The sequence below is a fragment of the Cetorhinus maximus genome, chromosome 12 (assembly GCF_964194155.1).
Source record: "Cetorhinus maximus chromosome 12, sCetMax3.hap1.1, whole genome shotgun sequence".
NCBI classification, from domain to species: Eukaryota; Metazoa; Chordata; class Chondrichthyes; order Lamniformes; family Cetorhinidae; genus Cetorhinus; species Cetorhinus maximus.
In genome coordinates this window covers 44,007,890-44,026,498 of record NC_135890.1, presented here as the reverse complement: position 1 = coordinate 44,026,498, position 18,609 = coordinate 44,007,890, and the positions used below count along the sequence as shown (strand labels likewise).

General features: G+C 42.2%; 2 protein-coding genes across 3 annotated transcripts in view; one reads left to right on the top strand and one right to left on the bottom strand.

Annotated features, from left to right (window-relative positions):
* Positions 1–12,731, bottom strand: part of LOC144687406 (proton myo-inositol cotransporter-like) — a 169,919-nt gene extending 157,188 nt beyond the window's left edge. Inside the window, exon 1 of one of the 2 annotated variants that reach the window (XM_078553515.1) lies at positions 10,397–12,731. In XM_078553515.1, the coding sequence (XP_078409641.1) occupies positions 10,397–10,955 (559 nt within the window). In that variant the 5' untranslated portion in view covers positions 10,956–12,731. The remainder of the gene's footprint in view (positions 1–10,396) is intronic. The other variant, XM_078553516.1, reaches the window with a different exon arrangement.
* Positions 9,291–18,609, top strand: part of lrrk2 (leucine-rich repeat kinase 2) — a 210,058-nt gene continuing 200,739 nt past the window's right edge. The window contains exons 1-2 of the mRNA XM_078553512.1: positions 9,291–9,768; positions 9,877–10,324. The gene's annotated coding sequence lies outside the window, so the exon portion shown is untranslated. The remainder of the gene's footprint in view (positions 9,769–9,876; positions 10,325–18,609) is intronic.

The window sequence follows — 18,609 nt, the reverse complement described above, 5'->3', positions numbered from 1 at the left end:
TATTGGCTTGAACCGTTAACTCTGTTTCTCTCCCCACAGATGCTGCCAGACCTGCTGAGTTTTTCCAGCACTTTCTGTTATTTCAAATCTTCATCATCTGGAGTATTTTGCTGTTATACAAGGATAGCAGATTTCTTTCCCTAAAGGACATTAGTGAACAAATGAGTTTTTAACGACAAATTGATGATAGTTGTTATGGTCACCAATTATTGAGATTAGCTTTATTCCACATTTTTATTAATTAATTGAATTTTAAAAATGGTGGGATTTGAGCCTGTGCATCCACGTCACTTGCCTGGGCCTCTGGATTACTAGTCCAGTGACATTACCACTACGCCACCATCACCCCACATTCATCCACGTGTTTAACTGAAGCTGTAACTGCAGTGTAAACTTGATTCACGTGAAAACTAATTCCCAAGACTGTAAATTCTGAATAAAATATAAAAATTATATAAAAGAGTTTTACACAAATACATTGTTGCCTTGTAAAACATGCAAATCTCTACTTCAATGTCGACTGCATCAAGGCAATTTGTCAGTTCAAAAAGGACAAATGAAGCGGTCATAGCAAAAGGAGAGCAAGGATACTCCATCAAGTATACACAGTAATCACATGAGCACATAAATCACATTTGTTATCAGTAATATTCATGGGTCATACCCCAAAACAATAAAAATCAACTCCACAAGTCAAGTTGACTCTTGTTCCAGCTAATAAATTGGTTACTGAGGCACTATTTCCATGCTAATTTGCCCCAAAGAAGATCATCATGGTGACATGGTAATATTTTGGGCAAAAGATCATTGATCCATCTCACTTACCCTTCCAAACCACCCATCAGATTCCTCACCCTGATTCTGAAACTAAAAGCACCACACATCCTTTCCAAATGAAGATTTGTTCAGTCCTTTTCAAATGTGGACCATGATGTTTCTATTATGCCAAGCCAACTAGTAACCCACAACAAAATTAAAATACTCCCATTAAAAAAATGTTGTCCAACATTTCCTATATTTTACTGACATCTTCAACTGCAAGCTCTGCTCCCAGTCTTCAAATCTGATGCCGGCAGAAGAACTCAACTACTTCAGCCGATATATTCGAAAGATTCATAGGATAAAGTCCCAAGAGTTTACAATTTTAGCTCGTAACTCAGCCCATATTCAAGAGAACACTGAAAAAAGAAAGTTCTATAATCCGAGGCCATTTAAGGCTGGAGTCACGCTTGCTCCTTTCCAATCTATTCAAAATGTTGCTCAATTCCAATCAGCTTTGAAAGATATCTGTGAGGGATTCTCTTCAACCAACTTCACTGGCACTTTTGGACAGCAATTGTCTGAGCCTGGTTTAACTTTGGCTTCACAAACACTATGCTTTCGACTGTGATTGATTAATGGATCGATTGAGGATAATATCGTACCTCCTGCAACAATGCAAAGTTGATCTTATGTAGTCCTGAAATTTAAAGATAGTAAAATGTGAAATGTAAAGTCAGTGATATTCCCTTCAATCGTCTTACAGTTCTCAGGATCCATTCATCAAAAATAATAACGTCATATTTTTCCCTTGTTCCTCATATGATGACACCCTATTCAATCAACAGCCAATTGCATCCACCATAAAGTTAACTTGTCCAAAGCTCTGTCACATGCCCATTAACCACACTGGATCTCAGACAGTCAGCACTAAATTCAAAACTTCACTTTGATCTGTAAAACTTGCAAGAGCCTTGCCCCACCCAATCATTGCAATCTCCACCAGCTGCCTTTATATTGCCGCTATCTACCTTTCTGATTGAATGCAAAAAATGCACCAGCCTATTCATGTACCTCAACATTAATAAGTAGTTCATTCAGCTGTTTTAATTGCATTCTCTTAAGTCCTTCCTAATACCTGTCTTTCGTTCACTTTCTTTAAAACTCTCCTCAAAATCCATCTTTTGTCCTAGCTCATGGTCACCCCCCTGATTTCCACCTTCCTAGTTTGAGGTCATTTTTCTTTCACCTTATTTGTGAAGCACCTCCTAATGTTTATTAAGTAAAACGTGCTTTACAAGTACAAGTTGCTCTGTGTGTTATGACATTTTCAACTAGCTAACATGGACATCAGTACAGCTCCATCATGCACACTCACTGCAATCGTAAGAGCTGTTGCAGAGAAAATAGAGAACCAAATTTTTGCAAAGAGTTTCAATTTTACATTGAACAATGAACAGTCTCAAAATGCACTGATATTCCCTCAGAAGAACACTAAAACAAAACAAACGCACACATTGAAATTTAATGCCTGAACAGGGGATATGGAGGGCTGTAATACTAACAGGATAGCTGATCACAGCTAATAAAGTACACTTTTCAAAACAACAGATTAGATGTTGCCAAGCGACAATAAATCAATCACCCTCACCATTCCTAAGAGCACACTGTTGCATCTATGCTGCAGAGTGCTCTAATGCTGAAGATGACAGATTTATACCACAGGATGATGTTTGCAAAATAAATTTAAACTTAAATTGCAGTTCAATGTATAATGCACCAAGACCTGGACAATGTCCAGGCTTGGGTTGACAAGTGGCAAGTAACGTTCGTGCCACACATGTGCCGGGCAATGGCCATCTCCAACAAGAGAGAATCTAACCATCGGCCCTTCACATTCAATGGCATTACCATCACGGAATCCCCCATAATTAACATCCTGGAGGTTACCACTGACCAGAAACTGAATTTGACTGGCATATAAATACTGTGGCTACAAGAGCAGGTCAGAGGCTAGGATTCCTGTGCAGAGTAACTCACCTCCTGACTCCCCAAAGCCTATCCACCATCTACAATATACAAGTCATGAGTGTGATGGAATACCCCCCCTTGCCCGAATGGGTACAGCTCCAACAACACTCAAGAAACTTGACACCATCCAGGACAATGCAGCCCACTTGATTGGCACCCTTTGACAAACATTCGCTCCCTCCACCACCGGCACACAGTGGTGGAGTGTACCATCTGCAAGACGTGCTGCAAAAATTCACCAATGCTCCTTAGGCACCTTTCAAATCCATGATCACTGCCATCTCGAAGGACAGGGCAGCAGATAAATGGGAACACCACCACCTGGAAGTTCCCCTCCAAGTTACTCACCATCCTGACTTGGAAATATATCGCCATTCCTTCACTGTCACTGGGTCAAAATCCTGGAACTCCTTCCCTAACAGTACTGTGGGTGTACCTGTGGTATACCACAGGGACTGCAGCGGTTCAAGGTGGCAGTTCACCACCACCTTCTCAAGGGCAATTAGGGATGGGTAATAAATGCTGGCTGAGTCAACAAAGCCTACATCCCATAAATGAATTTTAAAAATGAGGTTTTGGGTTCAAACCCCACTTCAAGGGCTTGAGCAGATAATTCAGGTTGACAGTACAGCATATTACTAAGGGAGTGGTGCATTGTTGAAACTGGCACCTATCCAACAAGACATTAAATCAAGGTCCCATCTGCTAGTTTAGGTGGATATCAATTATCCCATAACACTATTTAAAGAGTAATGAAGTTCTTTTTGTGTCCTAACACTTAACACTTGCAATAAACCTCTCCAAAAATACAGTTAAACCGGTCTCGTGGGACCTCACTGTGCACAAAATGAAACCTGCTACAACGTGGTTATGAATTGTTGAGCTTTCTTAGTTTGCGGCGACTCTTGCCGCAGTGTCAACTTGGTTTGCCACTTGGGAGATTTATGAAATATATTTGGAAAGGACATAAGTATACAAAATCACAAGGGTATGCGATATCTTTATATTACAGTATCATAAATGTAGATATAGGGCAGTGGAAATCAGTTCCCATAAAAGAAAGATGCTTCTACCACTTAAGAAAGCAAATTACATCACTGAATTTGAGGCCATCCAGAACTCATTGGATTTTATAATACTTGTTTCTAAAAAAAAAGTTCATACAGTTGCATGAACTTTACATAAGAGTTCTTGCAACCACTTTAAAGTTGGACTAGAAGGTTACCTTGCTCAAGTGAGCAACTGCAAAAAAAGAAAGGCCCAGTGGATTATCAATACAAATTCATCACAGGTATACTTGGTAGTGGCCAATGGCCTCAATTTATCCACACCATAGCAGGTATTCAAATACCATCCTACAGTACTCAGCAATGGCACAATTCAAAATTTAAAATGGTTTATAAAGTGCAAAAATAAAACGGAGGCAACAGCAATTTACAATGCTGTTTTAAAGTGATGCAACACAAACCACACTGCATGAATTCAAATCTACTGTAACAAGGGATCAATCACCAATTTGATCGCACATTAAATTCCGCAAGTGTTGATGTGTTTAGGTGGTCGTCGCATCTGATGCAATATATTTGCAAACAGTAAACAGCATACTTAATTCCTTGCCGACGTTACTATAACTTACTTTAACCACCCCCACAACCAATAATGCCCGCTGTATAGTACAATTAAAAAACTATTGCAAAAAACAATTTAATACATTATGGAAAAATGGGGGATTTTAAAAAATAATTTGCATCTTAAATTCTATCTCAAAGTTTATAAAACAGCACAGAAAAGCATACAAAACTTGGGCTTCTAAAATGCTACAAATTTTCCCTTCAAATTCAAAACAATTGCTATCCCTGTAGGTTCTTGTGTTCTAAAGCCCGCTACTGGCCTTTCATCAAAAGTGACATGATGTTGTTTACCAATTGTTAATTACCAATTGTTAAACAGACAACAAAAGCACTTGAGTGGCAAGGGAGGGAGGGGAATGAGGAATTCTTCATATCTATTTGCAACATTGGTTAACTAGTTAAATTCAAGTCAGATCAAAGAGAGGCCATTTTGGCAAGTGTACACAGCCAGTGGCGAGGACTTTCGTCTCCCCAGTATTTAATTGGAAGTGTAGCTCATTTAGGAGTGAAGCAATTTGACACAAAGTCACGATAGTTCAGCCCATCAAATTCATGCTAGCTCTGTGTAGAGCAATCTAGTCAGTCCCATTCCTTCACTTCATACCCATAGTCCTGCAAGGTCATTTCCCTTTCCTATCTAATTTCCTGTTGAAATTGGACATGGTTAGCTTATATTTGGAACTTGACCCCATATCTTCAGATAATATCGCCAAGGGGAAACCTGTAGAGCAGAAAGTGAGCTGGCCAAGGATATATCCCCGAGGGACTCCTAGCTGTGTTTTGGGCACAAAAAGAATTACTGGAGGTGCTTTAACTATGATTGAATAGAGAATAGAACCAATGAGAGCAGTCACACTGGACAATAGAGGAGAAGTGTTGGAGGAGGATGATATAGTCAACAGTGCCAAAGGCTGCCAACAGATTGAGCAAGGTGAAGAAGGTTAGTGTACCATGATCACAATCAGAGGATGACATGTAGGGTCAATTAGGGTCATTTCAGCACAGCAGGCGGCCATTCAGCCTATCAAGTTCACACCAGCTCCATGTGCGGCAATCTAGTCAATCCCATTCCCTACTTTATCCCCATACCCCTGCACATTTATTTTCCTCAAGTTTTTTTAAATCATTGATCATCTACTGCAGCAGGGGCAGAAATCAGAATGGAGATTCAAACATACATTAAGCATTCCTACAAAGTGTTGCAAAATGCAGGCATTGAGTGCAAATGGGTTTATTGCATAATGCAAAAAAAATTTAAACTACTTCTCAATCCTTTTAAGCTATCCTTAGGAGTAATCTGAGGCACAACATATGACAATTGAAGTATACTTGTAAGAAACAACTGACTTTCAATCTATGTTTCTGGAGTTTTCTACCTTTTGAGGTTTTCCTTCATCTCATGTCTAAATCTCTTTTAGGTTAATTGTTCAAGATTGTCATGATTAACCCCGTACTCATGTGACTGCTGGCATAACAGAATGCTGTGATGTTTTTCATTTAGTAATTCCTATGGGGAACTGAACCCTTCCTATTGTATAGGTAATCCACACAGGATTTAAATCTTTTTAATGCAGTCATAAATATTTTTAGTCACACTTCTGTTCCTAGTCTTCTGTTGAAAGTACTAACTGCAAGATTCTTTTCTACTGAATTTACAGAAATCAGCATGCCTGTCGTGCTGCTGCACCCAGTTTACACATTCAATATTTAAAATGACTACAATGAACATATAGGAATGCTGTATTTAACAGAATGCACTAGTCTTATTCTATTAATGTTTATCAGTGCTTAATTGAGTTACTTCACATAACACCTACATAATAAAGCTAAATAGTCTTTCTTAATATTAGAAAAGGGATTTTTTTAGCGCATCACCATATCTCTCAAAATCCTCCAAATCACCCAGGCAGTGAAATCTTTAGATTTAATGGATTACAGCAAAATTATGCACAGCCAGGTCCTGTAAGAGGTAATAAATGCGCAACTATAATTTATTTTGATGTTGGCAAAAGGGCGAATGTTCATCAGGAACTGAGGGAACACCTTGCTTTTCTTTAAACAATGCCACCTAATCTCATTCAACATTTAAGCAGAACCATCAAAAGTGCAGCACACACTCAGTCAACTACGATTTTGTGCTCAATTGCATGAGGTTTGAATTGAGCCTTCTAATTCAGAAGTGAGAATTCTACCAGCTGAGGCAAGCTGACAGTGCTTTATAAATAGAATTACAACTACTAGTGCTTCCAGTAGTGTAAACTAAAAACAACAGGGAAACATGAATCAGTATTGTCAAATTTCTAAATGAACTTAATTGAACCTAACATTCACAATATAATGCAGCAGTAAGCAAACATTACAGTCACGTCCTACTAACTGAAATCAAGTATATGAAAAAATATTGTAAATAAAATTCCTGTTATTTACAACATGAACGTTTGATAAAAAAATCTAACAGCCTCAATACACTGAGCTCCTGATTTCGGCTGCAAGGATACCAAGCATGGACAAAACGTCTCCACCTGGGAAGAAAAGTTAGAGTGGGAATCATTGCTAAACTGCTGTTTTACAATCACAATTCCAGAAATCTGTTCAATTTCAGGAGCAGATTGCGGACTTGGTGCCTCATCTGCAAGACAAGTATGGCCTGGTGATATTGTGATGATGGCAGCTTTTAAAAACACTTGACAAAAGCCTCTTCGGCCTTTCTATGAATTTGATCATTTGTTACAGGTATCTTGAAAAAGCATTGGGAAAATCCTTCGTAATTTAAACAATGAAAGCGTCACATCAGTTCAAATATTATGTCACATGCATATTACACAATAAAGCAGCAATACAATGTCAATGCCACCTCTTAATAACTACAACTTTAGGTAAATATTGATTGTGGTAATTATTTATTTTTATTGATTCTTGGCAAGACTGGCATAATTTCGAGGTGGTTATGAGCTACCTTCTCAAACTATTGCATTCCATGTGGTGAAGGTGCACCCACAAAGCTACTTTGTAAGGAGTACCAGGATTTTAACTGAACAGCTATGAAAAAACAGCGATATAAATCTCAGTTAGGATGGTGAGTGACTTGAGAGAAACCTGGAAATGGTTGAATTCTCGTATACCTGCTGCCATTGTCCTATTAGATGTGTGCTTGCAGACTTGGGAGTTGCTATGGAAGAAGCTTTGGCGAGTTTGGTGAAATTTGCTTCAGGCCAGAATTGGAAGGACACATATCTCAGAAGATTGTAGGGCTGGAGGAGATTAAGCAGCTAGAGAGGGGTGAAGCTATAGGGTGAGGCTTTGGAGGAATTTGAAAACAAGGATGAGATCACATGAGCAACAGGTGGATGGGGCATGGTGCGAGTTAAGAATGGGCAGCAAAGATTTCAATTACCTCAAGTTTAGGGGGCGCTGGCGAAGGTTAGAATAATCAAATCTAGAGATAAAGGCACTGATGAAAGTTTCAGCACAGAAGCTGGGGAGGAGGCAGGCAATCATAAGGATGGCACAAATATTTGGTCGTAAGTTCGTCTTGGGAGTCAAATATGACCGTTTGGTTCAGCCTCTAAGACAATTGCCAGGGAAAAGGATGGAGTTGATGACCAGCGAACAAAATTTTAAGTGGGGGCCAAAGGCAATAACTTTGGTCTCCAACATTTACTAACTTAGTAAGACATAGTAGCTCCCATGTCTTGAGATGCATGAGACAGACAAAGCATTCTGTTCTCTCTTGTCCACATCCAATCTTCTTCCATTCACTCCAGTCTGTTGATCATCCCTACTGGCAGTCTGGCACCAGTTCATCTTGGGGATTCATCGAAAACATTTAGTTCAAGGAAATTTCTGCTCATCCAGTAGCGTATGTCAGACCAGCAGTCCGATATTCAGAGACAATGGACGTGTCAAGAAAGGTGGTGGCAAAGTAGAGGTGGATGTTGTCAACATTCATGTAGAAACACATGCTGTGGTTTTGCATGACGTCACCAAGGGGTAGCATGTAAATGAGAAATAGGAGGGGCCCAAAGAGAGATGCTTGGAGGACACCAATGAGAGGAGGAGAAGCCATTACAGATGATTCACGATTTACAACTAGGTAGGCAAGAATGGAACCAGGGGAAAGTATTCCCATCCAGCTGGACGACAGTGGAGAGGCACTGGAGGAGAATGGTGTGGTCAACTGTGTCAAAGCATGCAGACAGGTCAAGCAAGACGAGGATGGATATTTTACCCAAATATACGCATCTCAGTTTTTGTTTTAAATATATGTAGAAATGTCAAAACTCTTTCATCAAAAAGCAATAACTGATCCCTACATTGCCTTTGTATGCTACTGCATGTAGCTATGCCCATCAGGAGATCGTTTGTTGTTGTATGTCACACTCGTCTGCCCTACGCCATCCTCACACATCCACTACACTGTATCTGAAACTGTTGTAATGTCTATCATCCAGTTATACTTAGGCCGACCCCTCTTTAGGATTGCCACTCCTCCCAAAATGGTCAGGAGTCTTGGCATGAATCTCCTTGGTGGCCAAATAAAGCCTTCCGGGAGATTTCAAAATAATATTTTGTTGATGCCATTGAGTGAGTTTGCCAGTTTGATCCACAAGCATCATCACTCCACCACCACCCCACCGCCCCCCTCCCCCCCCCCAAAAAAAACCACGAGCAGGAGGGAGACACCTGTGGCACTGGCTGGGAAATGTAGTCTCTCAATCCCTGCTTGGTGGAACTGGATGGAGAGCAGACTACAAATCATGTGACTGTTAAGTGAAACGCCAGAAGTTGAGGTGAAGGGCAAGAATGGTGGCTGGATATGGCTGTGATACAGAATATGTAGCAGCTTGGTTGAGATGGAGTTTTTTTTTTGTCGTTGCTGTTTTCAGTATCTCGCTCTCTCTTCCCCACTTCACCCTGCCCCCACCACCCAATGATTAAGCATCAACAGGAGTAAGAGGTGGGGGTACAGGATTTGCATTTACCTATCTCTGTACAGAGAACTCAAACCTAGAATCTGTTCATGCCAGGCTGCCGGGTTCCATGACATCACTTCTGTCGACATCCCCCAGAATACGTCTGGCCAGAGTTGACAATCTCTTTATTTCTGCCCTCCACTTTGCCCTCTAGAAGAGATCTCTGTGGCTTTTCAGCCTTGATCAAATGACTGAAATACTGACATTTTCTTTTCTGGATGTCACTTAAGAGTATTTTTGCCCTTGCTATTTATGCGCCTCTTCATTTGTCTTCCTGTCTGCAAAATGCAATTTTAGGCTTATGCTTAAAACTCCATATGCAGACAGGAAGACAAATTAAGAGAAAAACAGAAAATGCTGGAAAAACCCAGCAGGTCTGACAGCGTCTGTGGATACAGAAACAGAGCTGACGTTTCAAGTCCGTACGACTCTTTACTGTTTTTCTCTCCACAGATGCTGTCAGACCTGCTGAGCTTTTCCAGCATTTTTCTGTTTTTCTTTCAGATTTCCAGCATCCGCGGTATTCTGCTTTTATCTTCAGACAAATTAAGAAATGCTTGAAATTGCAAGAACGAAAAGAACTGAAGAGCCTTCGTACACAGGAAATGCAAAAGGCTGGAAGAGCAATCCTCCATCCCCAACCCCAAAAGGGTCACGCAGGGGACCTAACCGCCAGTCCCTCAGCAATGGTGGCTTTTGAAAAAGGAGCGCTGGCAACGTGTCGACGCCACGCGGGGTCCCCACGAGACTGTTCCCCCCACCCCCCGCCCTCCCGGAACGGCCCGAGGCCCCGCCCAGCAGCTCGGTCGGTGCAAATGAGCGACCGAGGCCCCACTGTCCCGAAATCGTGTCCGCCGGCAATGCACAGTCCAGAGGCAGCTTCATCGGATCGGGTAAGGAGGAGCGGACCATCTTTGCGGCTCCTCACCGGTAAGCAATCATCTCCCCACCCCAAGTCACACACTCTCTGGGCAGCTCGCGGCACTGCACTCCAGGACTCACCGATGCCTAATCCCACCACGACGCGTCCGGACAACAAGGTGTAGCGGTCGCTGCCAGCCGTCATCACCGCTGCCCCCACCGTGAAGAGAAGGCTGGCCAGCAGGATGCAAGGTCTCCGGCCCCAGTAGCCGTTGAGGAGGCCTCCGGCCAGCGCCGAGATGGCCGCCGCTCCCACCGTGGCCGAGACCACCAGCTCCTGCCACAGCTCGTTGAGGGCGAACTCTTTCTTGAGCAGCAACAGAGCGCCCGACACGACTCCGGTGTCGTAGCCGAACAGGAATCCGCCTAGGGCCGCGAACGTGGCGAGGACGTAGACGAACCGGGGGTTATCGCTGCCTTGGAACTGCCTCCGGGCGGCCCGCTCCAGCTCGCCCCCCGCCCCGGTTGCCATGGCCGCCAACGAGCGGTTGTTGTTGTTGTTATTCCCGCCGTCGCCGCCGTCTGCCGGTCTGATCAGAGTCCGCTCGCCCAGCGCCTCCCGCTGCCCCTCCGGCCTGATCCACCGCTCTCCGCTCAGGTCCCTTAGGCTGTACTCAGCGTCGTTATCTTTACGGGACATAAGGAGCCGGGAGTGGGCTCCGTCTCGGGAGGCGGCTGCTGGAAGGTTCTGGACCGCTGTGGGTAAAGGCTCTCACTCCCTCACTCGAACCGTCCAACACAGGCGTCCGCTGCTCCTCCGAGCTGCTAAACTGGTATGGGGGTTGGGGGAAGGAGAAATATCTAGGCAGTAAAACAGACGCGCCTTCGTCACGTGCAACTCATATGAAGGGGACAGTGGTGTGAACTAGTGCTTCTTTAAAGCGCTCCTGAATTTTGTATTTCTAACGGCGGCCAGCCCCTGCGTTTGCCGTCATTACTCTCAAACCTCCCCCCCTCCCTTTCCTTTACATTTTAAAAGTTTTGTTTATTTCAGTTTCTACTGCAATCCCATGTGTATGTATCAATATTTTTGCTTTTTGTAAATTGATTAAAAAGTGAATGATAGTCTGTGCTTCTTCATCCCTGCTGTTCTGTCTGTTAGAATTCTTCAATCTGCCTGTTTAGCTGTTTGTTGATTTGTTCCTGAATGCCACGTACCCCTTAAAGGCAGTGTCAGATTGAAAGTCACATCAAAATGGGGAAATTGGTGCCACAGAGGCCAACTAATTTTTGTGGGTGGCTTCCTTCAGGGTCAGCAACAAACATTGCCCCTTAGTCGCTGACTCTGAAATTCAGGCCAATAATCTGATGCCTACTTTTTTTTAAAATTAGTCACGTGTTTTCTGATACATGTCAAGTGGAAAACTACTGGATAAAGCTGTCTTGTGTTGAAGGTAGAAAAGGTATGATTAAAAACAGGCTGCAGAAAATCATTAAGATAAAAGCAAAAAACTGCAGATGCTGCAAATCCAAAACAAAAATAAAAATACCTGAAATTTTTTTATTTAGTTCTGTTGAAGAGTCATACGGACTTGAAACGTTAACTGTGTTCCTCTCCGCAGATGCTGCCAGACCTGCTGAGTTTTTCCAGGTATTTTCATTTTTGCAGAAAATCATTGCCTTTTGTTGGCTTAACTGAAAAGATGTAATTTGTCTATCCAGGAATCAGCCATTAATGAGCTTTTTTATTCCCAGTTTCTGCATTAGTGATACATATATAATGAAATGTTAATTTTATATAAAGTAAACAATTCTTTATCAGTTTACATCAATTATATTTCAAATGTTGTCATGCAGCAGGTACAAAAGTACATGGTGTGATGAACTTGCATGAAATAAATTGTTTAGATCAGAAAAAATATTTATCTATAAGCTTTACAAAAAACAAGCATTGGAAAATTCATTTGAGAACGAATAGCTCCACCCAGAGGTGAATCTACTAACAATTTAAACATTCCTTTGATTACGCCCTTTTCAATCAGTGCTTCAGGTTCTGGATTGAAAACAAGATATTCTTGCTTCCCAGGTGTTCTCAAAAGCTCACCACAATCAAAGAATTTGAAACCGACTACTGTAATTGTTGTGCCATGTGATTTAAATAAAAAATGATTGATTATTGTCTTATAATTATTCTGTTAAATGCATTACAAATAGTCACATTTAAGCAATGGTCATTAAATGACAATGCAAAGAACCATTAATTGCAAGGTTTTCTTTTACAAACTGGGTGACCAGTTTCATAATCTTAGGTGATCTCAGACAAAGCAGCAATATTGGGTATTCCTGATCTTTCAATGTGTTAGTTTATGCCAGATATTCCATCGGTTGCTATCCTGCAAGCAAAAAGCTCATTACTCAAAAGCTATTGTAATATAATGAAGTTGTTTAATCAGAAAAAGGGTTAATCTCTAAACTATTACAGAAAATAAATGTTTCAAAATATATCTGCTGAAGTACAGCCCCAATCAGAGGCATATCTTACAATCAATTGTTCTTCTGTTTGCACTGTTTTTGCCCAGAACTTCATTTTCTTAATTGATAACAAAATATTTGTGCTTTCCAGGTACACTACTGTCAAAAGCTGAGCACAGTCAAAGAAATTGAAACAATTCATTGTAGTGCTGTGTGGTTTAAATAAACAATGGGTAGTTAATAGTTTCACAATTATTCAATGAAATTATCTTGCAAAATATCACATGAAATACTGTGATTTTTAAACAAATTCAAAAAGTTGTTGATTGCAGTTTTTTCACAAACTGTTTACCAACTTTGTGGCCTTAGCCAGAACAGCGAGAAAGATATTCCTGAAGCACTGTATCAATATTAGTCAACAGTGCATGCTTTTGACAACTATCTACTTCCGTGGTCTTACTCAAATAAGGCCTCTGGCCATTTTCTTGTATTTCTAATAACCTATGCCCCCTTACAACCTGACTTCTTTCTGTATTCACCCTGCATGATACCTTCCCCATTTCACTTACAACTACTACTTGCTTCAGTTCCTCTGCAGCTGTTAAATTGCTCAATCACTTCTACTTCTGATGTGTTTGGTCTCCAGCAAAACCTTTATTAATTTCCCACCCTGGTGTTTCACATATCTCCCATCTTTGCTCCTTCATGTCCACCTGCCCTGTCGTTTAGCCAGCCACCTTTACTATATCGACTGGACCACATCAGGCACTGTCCTTGGCTGAAACTCCCCAGTACCCTATGATTACCTTTAATAGTAAAGGTAACTTATTTTGCCAATTATCCACCATCTCTTTACTGTCCCTTCTTCCCTTACGTTCTCTTCCTGTTCTATATGTTGCCCGTTGGCGACATCATCCAGAGGCATGGTGCTGGGATTCTCACACGTGCAGATGACTAGGTCCACTGCACCACCTTCACTCTCAAACTGTCCGCTGTCTTGTCAGATTACTTGTTCACCAGCCTTGGATGAGCCCCAGTTTCTTTGTGCTGAACAGGTAGAAGACTCAAGCCATCAGACAAGACTGTCTTTCATTTGCAACCACAAATACCATGCTTGTTACTGGTTCCATGCTCCACCTTAGATGTTAGCTGTGGCTGAACCAGGCTGTTTGCAATCTCAGCCTCAAGTTGAGCTTTCACACCCACATTCCCTCCACCACAAATGCCATCTACCTGTACTTGTATCTCTTTAATAAGGCGTATCTCAGCCCACCTGCTTCTGATATCCTCAACCGTGTAGAGATTGCAGTCAATTTTTCTCCCTAAAACACTCTGCAAATCCACCTCCCTCTCCTTCCAAACTTTCCCTAAAAGTTGCCTATTTGACAAAGGTTTAGTTCTCTCTTATAATATCTTTGGCTTGGTGTCCATTTTTGTGTGATAACATCTCCCTCAGGTGCCTTAGAATGCTTTTTTTCTTGTTGAATAACCCACTGAAACTATGTTGGCTCACAGAAAATTGACATGATAGCAAGGTGATATGGGCTGCCAGTAACTGGAATGTAGCTAATTTGGGTGTGATAAATAGGTCCATAACAAGATCATCAGGTTGTAACAAAGTGGAAGGATTTATTGAGCATAAAATATGACCTAATATTCTAGGTAGTAATTAACATAGTTTAACAGGTTATACTTCCCGTTTCAGCTATGGACAAAAGCACACAAAATCCAGAGTGGATTCATCTTGTAGACTTCACTTTCTTGCCCTTCTCAGAATTTTCATCAGTGCAGACTCCTCACACTTCTGCGAGCTGCCAAGGTCTCTGGAGATCCCAGTTAGGCGCAAATCCTTCCCTTTGGATCTTCTCTCCTCAGAAACAAACATGTCAACCTCAAATCTTATACCCTAAACAGTTAATTTGTTCCCTCCTCTACAAATGACTTGAACCAATCGACCAGTTACCAGAACATTTAATTGATCTTTAACTGGTCTCTGATATCTGGTATCCTTGTTCTTCTAGATGGTGGTGGTTGTGGTCTGGAAAGTGTTGTTGAAGGAAGCTTGGTGAGTCGCTGCAGTGTATCTTGCAGATGATTCACACTGCAGCATCTCCCTTTTATGATCAACAGCATTACTATTGCTGAATCCCTCGCTGTCACGATCCTGGGGGTTACCATTGACCAGAAGCTTAACTGGACTAGTCACATAAATATAATGGCTACGAGAGGAGGTCAGACTAGGTATTCCGCAGCGAGTAACACACCCTTGATCCCACCTGCCCCCCCCCCGCCCCCCCACAAGCCTGTTTACCATCTACAAAGCACAAATCAGAAGTGTAATGGAATGCTCTCTACTTGCCTGGATGTGGGTAGTTCTAACTCAAGAAGTTCGACAACAACCAAGGCAAGCTCATCCAGCATCTTAAACATTCATTCCCTCCACCATCTGGGTGCAGTGTGTACAATGTACAAGATGCACTGCAGGAACTCACCAAGCCTCATTAAATGGCAACTTCCTTCTCAATCTCTACTAACTAGAAGAGCAAGGGCAGCAGACACATGGGAACACCATCGCTTTCAATTTGCCTTCCAAGTCACACACCATCCTGACCTGGAACTATATCACCATTCCTTTATTGCTGGGTAAAAAATCTGGACTCCCTTTCTAGCAGCGCTGTGGATGTACCTGCAACACATAGACTGCAGTAGTCCACAAAAGCGGCTCACCAACACCACCTCCATGGCAATTAGGGATGGGCAATAAATGCTGGCCTTGCACATCCCATGAACGAATTTTTAAAAGGATTTGTGAGATGGTAACATATTCAACGACAAAAGCAAAACACTGCAGATGCAGGAAATCTGAAATATAAACAGAAAATGCTGCAAATAGCAAATCTCGCAGCATCTTTGAAGAGACAAACAAGATTTAATGTTTCGGGTCAACCTTTTGTCAGAATGCTCAGAGGAGGTGGAAATGTGGCACTAGTTTGCAAGGACTGTAAGGTCAAGGGTCTTTTTGAGGAGAGACATAATGATAGTAGATTTAAAGGTGACAGTACTTGAAGAGAAAAAACCATTAACAGTATCAGCTAACATGGGAGTCAGAAGGGAAAATTGGGTTGCCAGCAGTTTAGTGGGAATAGGGTTGAGGGAGCAGAAGGTAGGTCTCGTAAATCGTAAAATCTGAGCTTGGAAAGGGTTTGGCAGAAGAAAGCAAAACTAGAGGTAAATGTGAGTTCAAGATTAGGGCAGGGAGAATGTTAGAGGAAATTTGGCCCATTGGACAAGTGGAAAGGAGGGAAGTGGCAGAGGCAGCTGATCAGATGGTCTCAGTCTTAGAGACAAAGCTGTCACCATTCTGTAATAGCTGCTCATACGTATTATTGGAGCTGAGGGTGGAGGAGATAGGGGAGAGGAGCTTAAGATTTTGTAGTATACAAAAGAAGGATGATTCTTGAATAGTGAGCAGTTTTAGCAGACGAGAGCAGAAATAGATAGTGCTTTATGTGGTCCAGCCACATCTGGCTGAACCAGTTGTCTACCGTATCCATTCAAGACTGTGTTCCCATGCACTTAGCCAGGGTTAGGAAGCATAATGCTTTCATTGGGGACAAGAACATCAAAGGTGGAGGTGAGGCTGCAGTTGAGCAAATGAATAGCTGCAGAAGGCACAAAGTCTTCATGGCCAGGATTTTATGGTCCCTCGGCAGGCTATTACGTCGCGCCAAACTGAATGGAGATTTAAATGGCTTGCTGCACCCACCGGGGGTGGGGGGAGGTGTGGAGACACGCTGCAGTGGGGCTGTAAAATTCTGGTCCATGTTTTCTGTACTGCTGATTTGTATTTGCACTTGAACAGAACGGTGTTAAACAAGAAACCTGCATTTATATAGCACCTTGTACGGCTCCAGTACAGTACATACAGAGCACTTCACAGCCAGTGAAGTACATTTTCAAGTGTGGTCACTGTTGTAGTGTAAGCAAACACCGCAACCAAATTATGCACTGCAGGGTCCACAAACAACATTAAGATAAATGACCAATTAAACTGTTTTAATGATGTTGACTAAGGGATAATAGTTGGCCAGGACACCAGAAGAACTCCTCTCATTATCTTTGAATAGTGCTGTGGGTTTGTCTACATCCTCCTGAGAAGGAGATGTGACATCACGTTAATGCCTGATCCTCCAACAGTGCTATATTCTTTCAGCACTGCATGCAAGTTTCAGTTGAGATTATGTGCTCAAGTCCTGGAGTGAGGCTCAAACCTTGATCTTCTAATTCTGAGAGAGTTCCTGTACTTTGGCATGGTTTCATAAAATACCCACACAGTTTACTTGTTTTAAAATAGACAGAAGCTACATGTATTATGCAAAGTAGGTTCTAAAATTTGCATAATAACAGACATTCCTTGTCATTGTCACTCTAGGGATTCCTGTGCACAGATTCACCATCTCAGATTTGGCAAGTCATTCTGTGCTTCACTGGAATGAACTTATTTCATCACCTGAGGATACCATTCCAACCCAGTGGCATGCTTGTTTACTCATCACCATTTTGCCACTCTAACACCTATTATTAATGTACACAGATCAGTCCTCATGACTTCAGCATTGGTTATAGCCAGTAAGTAATTTCTGGATCTTCTGAACTGACACAAAATAATATCTTAAAAAAATCTTCTATCTACTACAGAAATGTTGACTGGCCACTATCCTTGTACATGCTCCTTAACATATCACGTTAAATTATACATTCACTAAAGGTAAGCATGATACTTTGGTAGATATTTACCAATGAAATTAATGGGCCAGAACTTCCGTAGAGTGGTAATCCCTGTTGGATTGCCACTACGCTACTTTTTACTTATCTGCTTTGGGAGCTGCACTTTCTCGCCCTATCTTCTGACCTGGCCTCCTAGGAAACGTGCAGCATAGAAACTTTCTGTGTATTGCAGCAACGTTGGAGGCAGTGAAGCCATGCCCCCTTTTACAGCTGCTGTAAAGCAATAAGTTTAAAGGACCACCACCTTGACATGAGACAAGGCAAATGTGTAAGTGGGTGAGGGGGTTGGGTGGACGATGGGGGATCAGGGTGGAGGGGGGTGCGGTAGGGTGGTCATGTGGATAGTGGGAGTGGGGGTAGTTGGGGCGTCGGGGTGGTGAGGGTAATCGGGATGGTTGTCAGGATGTGGTTGGGAGGCTTGGTCGGGGGCTGGGGCGTAGTCAGGGGGTCCAGTGAGGAGTCTGAGGGGGTCAGTTGTATAGTTACCCAGGAGTTAGAAGTAGTTTTTAATCCTCCTAACTTTTCCCGGGTAAATATTCTGCTAAGAGAGTCAGAACCATCTGAAGTCTTCGATTTAAATCAAAGTTTTGGGTCGTTCCAGGTGCAGGGTAATTGTCCATCAGAAGTTTATACTTCCTGGGCAATTTCCAAGCAGTCCTTTCAGGGGGACCTGCAGCAGTCTCCCAGCATTTCTTCTGGGATTCCTCCGGGGTATGACCCTCCACCAAAGAACGGAAGTTCTGGGCCAAGGCCAAACCTTCCTCGAAAAATAATGGGGTCTCAATGATGTACTTCATTGATTTGTGCATTTATAATAAACAAGGTCAGGGAAAGAGAATATATGCCTTGAGTTGTGAATCTTCAAACTTTGCTGATTGGTTTAAGTTGCTCCTCTGCAGTCCATCTGGTGCAAGTACTCCCACACTGCTATTAGGAATGTAGTTCCATGAATTTGGTCCAGCGACAGTGAAGGAACAGCGATATAGTTCCAAGTCAAGATGATGTATGGCTTGGAGGGGAACTTGCAGGTGGCAGTGTTTCTATCCATCTGGTACACTTGTCCTTCAAGGACACTACCCTAAGGAACTCCCGCA